The sequence below is a fragment of the Agrilus planipennis genome, unplaced genomic scaffold (genome assembly GCF_000699045.2).
Source record: "Agrilus planipennis isolate EAB-ADULT unplaced genomic scaffold, Apla_2.0 scaffold166, whole genome shotgun sequence".
Classification (NCBI taxonomy): domain Eukaryota; kingdom Metazoa; phylum Arthropoda; class Insecta; order Coleoptera; family Buprestidae; genus Agrilus; species Agrilus planipennis.
The window spans coordinates 91,872-102,294 of NW_020442437.1; the positions used below are offsets into that span (position 1 = coordinate 91,872).

General features: G+C 36.9%; 1 protein-coding gene across 1 annotated transcript in view; it reads left to right on the forward strand.

Moving 5' to 3' along the window:
• The window catches only part of LOC112906361, a 31,651-nt gene extending 23,435 nt beyond the window's left edge, over positions 1 to 8,216 (forward strand). The window contains exons 3-4 of the mRNA XM_025980319.1: positions 7,315 to 7,480; positions 8,131 to 8,216. Coding sequence (XP_025836104.1) covers positions 7,315 to 7,480; positions 8,131 to 8,216 — 252 coding nt within the window. The remainder of the gene's footprint in view (positions 1 to 7,314; positions 7,481 to 8,130) is intronic.
• Positions 8,217 to 10,423: the final 2,207 nt, after the last annotated feature.

A 10,423-nucleotide genomic window follows, 5' to 3' on the forward strand; every position in this document is an offset into this window, starting at 1 on the left:
AAGAAAGATACAGTTTATTTATTTATTTACTTATTACAAGTGCAAGCATTTATCTACCAGCGTATCTTCTCTCTCACCCTTACAATAGTGGGAATTGGGCAATATTCCTGAACTGTTTTAAGTCTAAACATATACGCAATTTTCCATTTGGCTGTTACTATTATTATGGCATTGACCCATTGAGAAGGTCGCTCTACTTAAGGCTACTTTAAGGAGATGTGATCCGGTTTATTATACACCCTATACCTGAGAATACCTCTCAGTATTTTTTGTTAGTTCATAATCACTATAATTTATTACAGAATCAATTCTTTTAACTACATTTAAGTCACAATTGGTTTTTAATTCTAATATGCATTCTGTTTCTGAATCTACTACATAGAATATGAGCATATATAACTTATCTCGGCTACATAGCCGTTCATATTTTGTGGTGCAATTCCTTTGTTGCCTGTCATATTTTAATAAATTTTACAATTCACTACTTAATTGTTTTGTTAACAGTATGTAATACGTTTTAAACTATCAATTTGTTTTCATCTTGGAAAGCATATTAATAATAATATCATCATGTTCTTCATTACTAACTATCTACATCGTTGCTACATGCCTGTAACCGGTATTTTCTCAAAAAGGCATACTGTAATCTAAAATTTCAAAACCAATATCGATTTTTCTTATATTTTTTGTTTCGATTTTTGCTTTAATTGCTTCACACGTTGAAGAGTCTGTCGGTAAATGTTTGGTATCTCTCTTATAGTCATATTTGTCGTTGGTTACAGTTGGTGCATTTTAATTTCTCTTTTTGCTTACAATCTATTGATCAATGGTTATCAAAAACAGTACCGACATGAAGTTTGTACATTTATTTAGACTGTGGCCGTTTATTGTTTCACATCTACAGCACACGTTATTGTTGATATCATTAAAAACTTTACGGCATCGATGACCTATACGTATAAACTGTTTCTTATGTTAATATAAACGCTTGGTGTTAGTTCAAGTGCCAGGTCTTTTATTGTCTTTTTGTTTGAGTACAGTAACCTTACGAGACATTTACCATTGTTTTTGTTAAACTTTGTTTTGTTGTACATTTCTTTTTTGGTTGTACGTTTACTTTGATGTTAGAGGTGATTTGGCGTTTTATTTATAGTCTTTAATTAAAGCATATCTTCTTTTTTTCACATTTCATAAAGATACTACCACCTTTGTTGGATTTAAAGATTTTAGGTGTTGGACTTGCATATTATCTTTTGACATTACTACGATTTTCGAAACGTGTTTATTGTGTATTTTTGTCTTTTATTTAAGTTATCTAAAAGATTGTTTCTCACTCCCATTACAAGTTGTTTTTTAATTCAGTATCACTTGTTTCAATAGTCTGCTTTTTTTGTAGTTCTTCCGTATTAACATATTTACAAAACAAACACCCCTTCTTCATTTTAAATTTATATGTTGATTGTAATTCAGAATTTTCTTAAAATTGCATCTTCATTTCATATTTCTTTGCATTTTTTGAAGGAATTACTTGTTTGGTTAAGTTTTTATAGGGATAAAGAATAATAATAAAACATTTTGCTTAGCTTTGCTTATATTGCAATATAAAAACTTTAAATATGAAACACTTTGACATTTAATGGGGGTTAAAACCAAACATTAATGTGAAAATTCATTTAATTTTCTCCCACTATAAACTACCTCAGGTTAATGAGGAAAAAATTTGTTGCTGTTGTCACACCCTGGACCTTTGGCTTTACCCACCAATGCTCTGGCCACTAAGTTATGAGAGGTGACAACAGCAATACCCAATTACCATATATTAATAAAATAATTGTAAATAATCATTCTTATTGAAAATGTTTTATACTTGGAAAGAAAATTGGATCGCACGTGTGTGTTGGTAAATTCTTTTCTAAATTCTATATTATTTTCCAGTTAATTTTTCAAAGCATAACCCATCCTAGTTTTGTTATTTATCGCGTCAAGTACCAACTTGAATAAACACCCTTCCTTGCCTTCTGCGTCTTTTTTTGGCGAACGACTCGACCCTCTCTTTTTTGTCTCACTTAGCACATTCACTTGAGCTTACTCTCTATTTCTTGACTACCTAAATTTTACTTATCTTTTATTCGACCTAGCACATCGTTGTGCGCGTTATGGCACGCAATCACTATCTTGCAATTCTGTTTTTCTTTTTACAGTGTTTTTATTTGTTTCGCGCTGCCGCGCCACTTCTTTCTCCTATGAGGGAGCACACAAATTTTATGATCGGAGCTTAAGTGCAAATAATCTACTTCTGTGAGAAAGAACATAGGTAACTGCACTTAGTAATATTTATTTATACTTTATACAGTTACTGCTACAAAATGTGTACATATATTGAGGACCCTTAGGCAGATATTTACAACTAAAATGCTGAACTTTATGATTTGATAATGAATTGATATGAAATTGTTATGAAGTGCTATGAATTGTATCAATGTATATATGAACACAATTTCTATCCTGACAGAGGAAGGGGTGAAGATGGTAACTAATTAGTTTTCAAATATTATTTGAATAATTGTATATAAGTTTAAGCCTGTCTACAACTATTTTGAAGATATTGTTACCTGCAAAGAGTCGATACACTAAACTTATACCTAAATTACCTGCATACGATATTTGGGTACACCAATAATATTGTTAATATTTAAATTTCCAGATTAAGGCTTAAAGGAAAAGGCAGGTAAATGTATCCTGAATGTTAACATATAGTGTTTCAAACTAAACAAATTCAATTTCTTAAAGTTATCCGAAAAATTAGATGTATTAACTTACATTCTTCTACATGCTTCCTAAACTGTCTGCTTAAAATGATCCGAAGAACAATATATTTCAAAGCTAAAGTGAAAACATTCGTTTACAAAAAATTGTACCTAATTAGAATTAGGTGCATTGTGCCTGTAAGCAGTGACGTATTGTAAAATTTAGGCAAAAAAANATATAAATACTTTGATGTATACTAAATCACTTATGTAAGAAAGATACAGTTTATTTATTTATTTACTTATTACAAGTGCAAGCATTTATCTACCAGCGTGTCTATCTTCTCTCCCCCTTACAAATTCAGGTGTGGGGTCGTTAACTCGTAAAACTAACAGATACAGGGTGTTCAGAATGGTCAAGGTTTCATGACGAGTCATAATTAACGAAAGTTATAAGATATTTATGTTTCTTCGTAAATTAGTTATCTACATTCTATCGTAATGGGTAGAGGACAAAAAAGAAAACAAACAGCTGAACCCTCGAATGTGCAGACACTCGAGGTCGTTCCTGAAGCAGGTAATAGTACTGCGTCGTCTGAGATAAATGACCCAACTGATCGTTTGGCAGTTATTATGTCAAATTTATTACGAAATCGAGATTATAACACTTCGAATTTTGGGGCGGCTAATGGGGAAGTTGTTCCTATATTTAATCCTGAAGACAAAGAAATCAATTCAGAAATTTGGCTTAACAAGATCGAAGAATTGCGGGAAGTTTTTCGATGGTCTGAAGAAGCGACTATATACTATACTTTATCTAAACTTCGCGGTTTAGCGGAAGTTTGGTACAAAGGGTTAAGTACGACAAAATATTCTTGGGCTGAGTGGAAAAAGAAAATTTTATTAGCGTTCCCATCTACGCGTGATTACTACGAAGTATTAACTGAAATGATTAAACGAAGAAAGCGATTCGATGAGAATTACTCAAAATATTATTATGAAAAGGTAGCATTGTTAAATCGTTGCAAAATTACGGGAGTTGAAGCAGTTTCTTGTACCTTGGGTGGTATTGACGACGTAGTAGTTAAAGCGTCGGCTAAGGCCGGAAATTTTCAGTCACCAGAAACACTTCACCTTTATTTGAGTACCTTGCATGACCTACGACCTTCAACAAGCAGACCGATAGCTAAACCTACTTATAAAAATGATCGGCGGTTGCAGTCAGGAGGAAAAAGAGATGGCCGACAAAACGAAGACTATGCATCAAAATGCTTTAAATGCGGAAAATCCGGACATCGGTTCAAAGATTGCCAACAAAAACGATGCGACTATTGTCGTAATACCGGGCATTTGGAGAATGAATGTCGTATAAAAAAAAGGAAGAGGGGAGAGGAAGTGAAATCTATAGCATGACTAGGCGTCAACAAGGACGACGATCACTCTTTTTCACCAAATGCAAAATATTTTAAGGACGTAACTGTTAATGATCAATCATCTAAAGCATATATAGATTTTGGAAGTAGCTGTATAGTTATTAAATTAAGTGAAGGTCAAAGGTTAGGTTTAAGTTACAATACTACTAAACAAATAGTGATTAAGGGTTTTGGAAACGGAACATGTGTAGCATTAGGAACAACAAAATTTTTATTAAGTATAGATAGTGTTAAAGCGGAAGTGTGCGCTCACGTCGTACCTAACTTTATATTAGAAGTGCCTATTTTAGTAGGGCACCCATTTACTGAACTTCCAGGTGTTGTGGTGGTCAAAGATAACAAACAGTTAATTATAACGGAGGGTGATATTAACAATATCGGGAATGTTTTTCCTAGAAATCAAAAAATTGAATTGTTTGCTAAAAGCACAGTTTTCATTCCTAAAGAACATGTGGTAAATGTTGTGGTTGAAGCAAGAGGTAGTGAAATTAGCGGCGATTATTTTGTGGAGTCAAGTTTTAGACTAGAAAGAGGCACAGAGCATTGTATTCCAAGAGCAATTATTAATATTCAACCTAATGGAGAATCTGTTATACCAGTGATCAATTTATCTGACTTTGATATTCAATTAGGAAACAAGAAACCTATAGCTAGGGCTTGGCTTTCTGCTCCAGCTCAGACTTCTCCAAACGAAATGGTACTGCGTATGAGAATTGAAGATCTTCCATTGTTATCAATTGAGGAAATAAATATCGGTCCTGTGAACGCCGAACATAGGGAAGCTTTGATTTCATTGTTGCAACGCTACAGGGACTGTTTNAATTAATTTATTTATTTTTATATTAAAGTTAAAATAGATAACAAAAAACCATTTGAACAAACACTGTATGTGTATACCACGCACGGTTCGAATCGCTCAAATATTGCAAGTTAAACGAATCATCGTTTTTTACTACATGCAAACGGGTCACGGGGCAGACGTCTATCATATCAAATTTGAAAGAACCAATCAAATCGACAATGTGGCCTACGAAACTGTCCAATCGCGTCCAACAATTTTAAATTGCCGCCGTGACATCTACTATGTACTGTAGATAAGTTATTACTCTCTACATCGACACGAGTTTGCAAATAAATTCAAAGATACTTGGCAGATACCTTCGTTTTAATTTTTCTACAAATTTTTTTTAACTAGATATAAATTCACCAATATTTATATAATAAGCATGATAAATTGTAAACATTAAACACAAATATTTTTACGTCATTTATTCTTACAACGTTTTATGGTTTCAAATTATGACACCGATACGATACTCTAGAACAGAAATTTTGCTTATTTCGTATACTGTTCCCAAAGGAGCGACAGGGCCACAAAATGGAAAAGTCCTAATTAGATCGGACCCGTTTAACGCCTTTTACGAAAACGATGTCTCAACAGTCTACGCTAAAGCTGCTTAGTTAACGGCACATTTGTTTTTCTTCTCATTTCCGTGCCTTCTTCGTGAAAGTCTTCGTCGTTCAGTAAATAGCGGATTTTTCGCTTGACGAACGTCGATGACCCTTTTTTACACTTTCTCTGTGCTGCGTAAAAGAACCTACTTCTATCAGTGGCGGCTCTGAGTAAGTTTTTCTAACGATGTTTTCCCAAAGAATGACGAGAGATAATCAATAATTTTGTTTTAATAATAATTTTGTTAGGTTTCGTTTGCTCGTCTGTACTTTTGGGTTTTCAAATGACGAAAAGATTAAATTTTGTTGCTACTACCAAATTACAAAAGGACATAATTAACATGAATTTTAATTAAGGAATGAAAAACAAAATCTTGCCTTCATTTCACCATCATTTTTAAAAAAATTAGTACTATTAATCTCTCCAACTTTTTGTTATTCTTTATCGGAGCATTTCCCTAGACATTTCATCATTTGTAAATCGTCAGCTGTAAACAATCAGCTACCCATAACTAAAGTTTACAGCTACGCTTGAAACTAGCGACAATAATCTAGATGGGAAAACGGCCTTGTCTGATTTCTTCAATATTATCTATAAAACGATACACCTACTGTTAATTTCCTGAGAAGGAACATTTTTAACGATATTAAGGAAAAATTAAAGTAGACTTTCAGTACCTACTTAAACATATTCACAACAGGTAATCTTCTATTTTAAAGCTTAACTACTGAATCGATACTTTTTATTCTTACAGTTCTCACACTAAAAGGAAATTGTCATAATAAAAAATCATTCCCGAAATACTTCCTACGTTGTCTTTAAATGATTGTCCATATTTTTCAATTTCTTTTATTGTTGTGCTCCAAAGATGTTAACACAGCAATCTTTGTTTTTGGATGCCACCTGCTAGCATTATTTTTAATTTGAAAGAGTTTACTGCAACTTATTGTGAGGGAGCAGTATAAGGGTTTCTAATTATACGCTTCATTAAACGGTTTGAGAATAGATGTAAAACAAATACATTAGTATTTGGGTCAAGGTTTAGCAGCTATCGTTAATGTAGTCGTGGTTTTTGTTGCTGCTGTGGACAGTAGAGATCTGACTAAATATTCTTGCACCTTTGCTAATAGTGAAATGAATCTGGACCAACTGTGGTTTAAATTGTTCAATTTAAGACAACGTTTTTGATCCCTTCTTTGGCTGTGCTGTGCGCAGGCTGCTGTGCGATTGCGATTACGGTTAGCAAACCAATAAGGTATACTGTAAGGAATTTTTCTTGTATTTATTGTATTTATTTCTCGTCTGTTTATATTAGTTATTTATTTAAACGTAAGACTATTTAGATATTTAAAATACTTCTTATTTATGTCAGACAGTATTTATAATTCTCTTGTTCTTGTCTATTTATTTATACCACTTGCTGTTCGCCTCACATCTTTTATGTATACTGCTGATCAGCTATTCATATACTAACTCCGGCTAACATCCGGAGGCCTGTTTATACTACCATCGAATTCTTCCGAACAATCTCCATCCTTCTCGAAAATTCAGAGTATGATCTATTGCCCTCCACGTCTCTAGTATAAAGGTTGTCGATCATCTGCCGGCCCTTGTCTCCAGCCATACTCAACAGCCGTCGGGAACCAATTGTAAACAATTGCAAGGCGACTGCAAATTTCAGGGCAGCCGACGACTCGTAATTATCAGCCTAAAGGGTGTCACTCTGTCTTGCATTCGAACGACAACCGATGAAAGACGTTGCCCGATCCTGTTCTTAGAATGTTGTTATGTTACAAGAGAAAACGACTTCTACCCCAAAACCGAGGCATATTTATTCTTGTTCGAAAGTATAAACTCTGACATTCTGACTTTACCTCTTGTTGTGTGTATGCGTATGCTGGAAGTGTTTATATTTCGAGCAAGATAAGAAAAATATATGTCTGTAGGAGCATGCATTGTAAGGATACATCACATCCGCTAAGTTTGGATTCATATCAGTTGTTAATATGTTTGACCTGCCTATTTGTTATAAATCAAAACAGCTAACTGTACGAGATGAATTATGTATTGAAGATGTTCAATGTGAACATACCGAAAATATTTTAATAACTAAATTATGGTCAGCATGGTTGCCGCCCTCCAAACACCCACCCATTCATAAAAACGTCCACCCAAATAATGACTGAATAATTACTTGGCATGCTCAAAGCATGAGAAGTAAATTAACTGAACTCGAACACTTCCTCGAGGTACAGTCAATCGATGTTGCCTACATCACCGAAACTCACTTATCGTAGAAAGTCAAATTTTAGTCCCAAACTTCACATCCTATAGCAGGCACGGTGAAAACACCCGAGCGGTGGCTTAACTATTCTCGCCAGAAACTCTTTAAAACACAGGCCCATCTCTTTTGTCACTAATATTAGAAACAGTTCGCATTGAAGTTTTCCTAACTTCCGGCCCCCTCACTCCCTCCTATCGGAACTAAATCTTTCAGATGGGCCCATCCTCCCCCCGAACGTCCCGGTGATCGCCGCAGGCAATCTCAATGCCAAACGCTCCCTGGGGCTGCTAACACACTAACAAGAAAGGCATTTCCCTTCTTGTCAAAGTTCTAGACCTCAACTTTGGCGTTGAAGCGCACCCAGATTCTACGTACCTCCCCGCCCTCAACAATCAACTTCCTGACGTTCATGAAATTTTCGTCTTAAAGAATGTCACTTTTTCTGTTGATCCCACCGTTTCGCTACACCATCGAAACATCTTCCATCAAGTGTACTTCACTTCGCACAAAAGCAAAAACCCGATAAAACTATCAATCTGCGATCAAACGAGATTACCAGTGCAATGGAGCTCTTCACGACCTTCCGCCCCTCCTCCTCCCCGAGAGAAACACCTCCCCGCAGATATTTTTACCATCATCAAGAGGAAAAACAAAACCGCCATCTGTGGCAAAAACACCGTGTGCCCGCACACCGCACCTAGGCCGAAATACATCCCAAAAGCACTTAGGAAATGATCCGCTCTCTTCAAAACAAAGTCCAGCACCACCCGCCGCTAAAACAAAGCGGCTCCGTATTCACTTCAGATGAGGAAAAAGCTGCAATTTTCGCAGACTTTCTCTGTTTCCAGTGCTCTCCACTTCCCCGGCCCTGTCGACGAGCGAACCAATATCGCCTCCTAAAACTTCGTCCCAACTATTTTCGACTTTAAACACACATCCCCCCGTGAAATCATCCTCACCATCCGATCTACGAAAAAGAGAAAATCCCCCGACGCGGACGGTATTCCCAACGGTATCCTAAAAGTTCTACCATCAAAACACAAAACCGCACTCTGCAACATCACAGACTATCATGCGGCTCCACCATTTTCCTCCGGTCTGGAAAGAAGCCACCGTCATCTGTCTCCCCACAAAATAGGGAAACCTCTCGGCTCTCTCTCAAACTACAGGCCTATTAGCCGGCTCAGTTCACTGAGCAAGGTAGTTCAGTCCATCCATTTGGACCGGCTTCTTGACCACGTGTAGAGAAAAAATCTACTCCCCGACTTTCAACACGGTTTCCGCAGACAGCACGGCACCGGCCATCAACTTTTCCGTCTTTTCGAACACATCTCTGACACCCTAAATAAGCGCCGTTGCACTACTTTGCTTCTGTTTGAGCAAGCAGTCGATCGAGTTTAGCACGAAGGTCTCATCACCAAATTTATCGCCCTCAACACTCCACATTTTCTAATAGGGGTTTTCCGTTCCTTCCACTCTGACAGAACTGTCCGTGTCCGCGTTGGCTCTCTTTTATATTCGCAAGCAAACCCGTAACGGCTGGTGTCCCCCAGGGTTCAAAGATGTCCCCTCTTCTATTCAACCTTTTCTGGCAGACATGCCGTCCAACACTTCGATTGTCACAGTTCTTCACGCCGATGACATCGCCTTCATGAACTTCGTCAAAACCATTCTCCAGTGCTCCGCAAAAATTAACAAGTTTCTGCCCCTGCTACTAAATTGGTACAGAAGATGGAAACTCACCATTAACGAGGCCAAATCGGAAGCAATTTTCTTCTCCCGTAGGACCCGAAAACCTCCCGCCATTACCGTTAGCAACTCCCACACCAAATGGAGCAAGTACCGTTACTTACCAAAGCGTCGTCTTCGACAAGACACTGACATGGCGAAAGAACATCCTTTCCACCCGTGCCAAGGCCCTAACTGCCTTTATCTCCCTCAAGCCCTTCGTCCAATACAGCTCCATCTCCCATCAAATTAAAATTCGTGCGTTCAACGCAATTATCAGAAGCATTTGCTTCTACGCCATCCTCATTTAGGGCAGTGCCGATTCCCACCGCCTACACATTCTTCAAGGCACTTACATGCAGATTCTACGTTCCGCACTCAACTATCCCTGGTTTATCAGGAACATGCAAATTCTGAAAAAAACTGATCTACCTTCACATCCTAAGGCTGCAGTTTAGTTCGCGGATAATCTCAGCCTCAGTGTCAGGTCATCTAAACCCGTCCATCTCGACACTTGCCGACTTCGCCCCTAAACGAAACGACCGTTTCAGAAGGCCCTGCCACATTCTAGTCTGAACTGCTTCACTTCCTCTCATTCCTAATTTCGTTTCTTTAGCGCGAGTGCCCACCCAACTCATTCGATTTGATTGTAGCTGTTGATAGTTTTACAAAATTTGTATTTTTACAAGCGGTTCAGCCAACTAATGTACGATCACTAATAAAGTTTGTAGTAAATATTGTGAATACATTTGGAAATCCAACAAGAATAGTTTTTGAT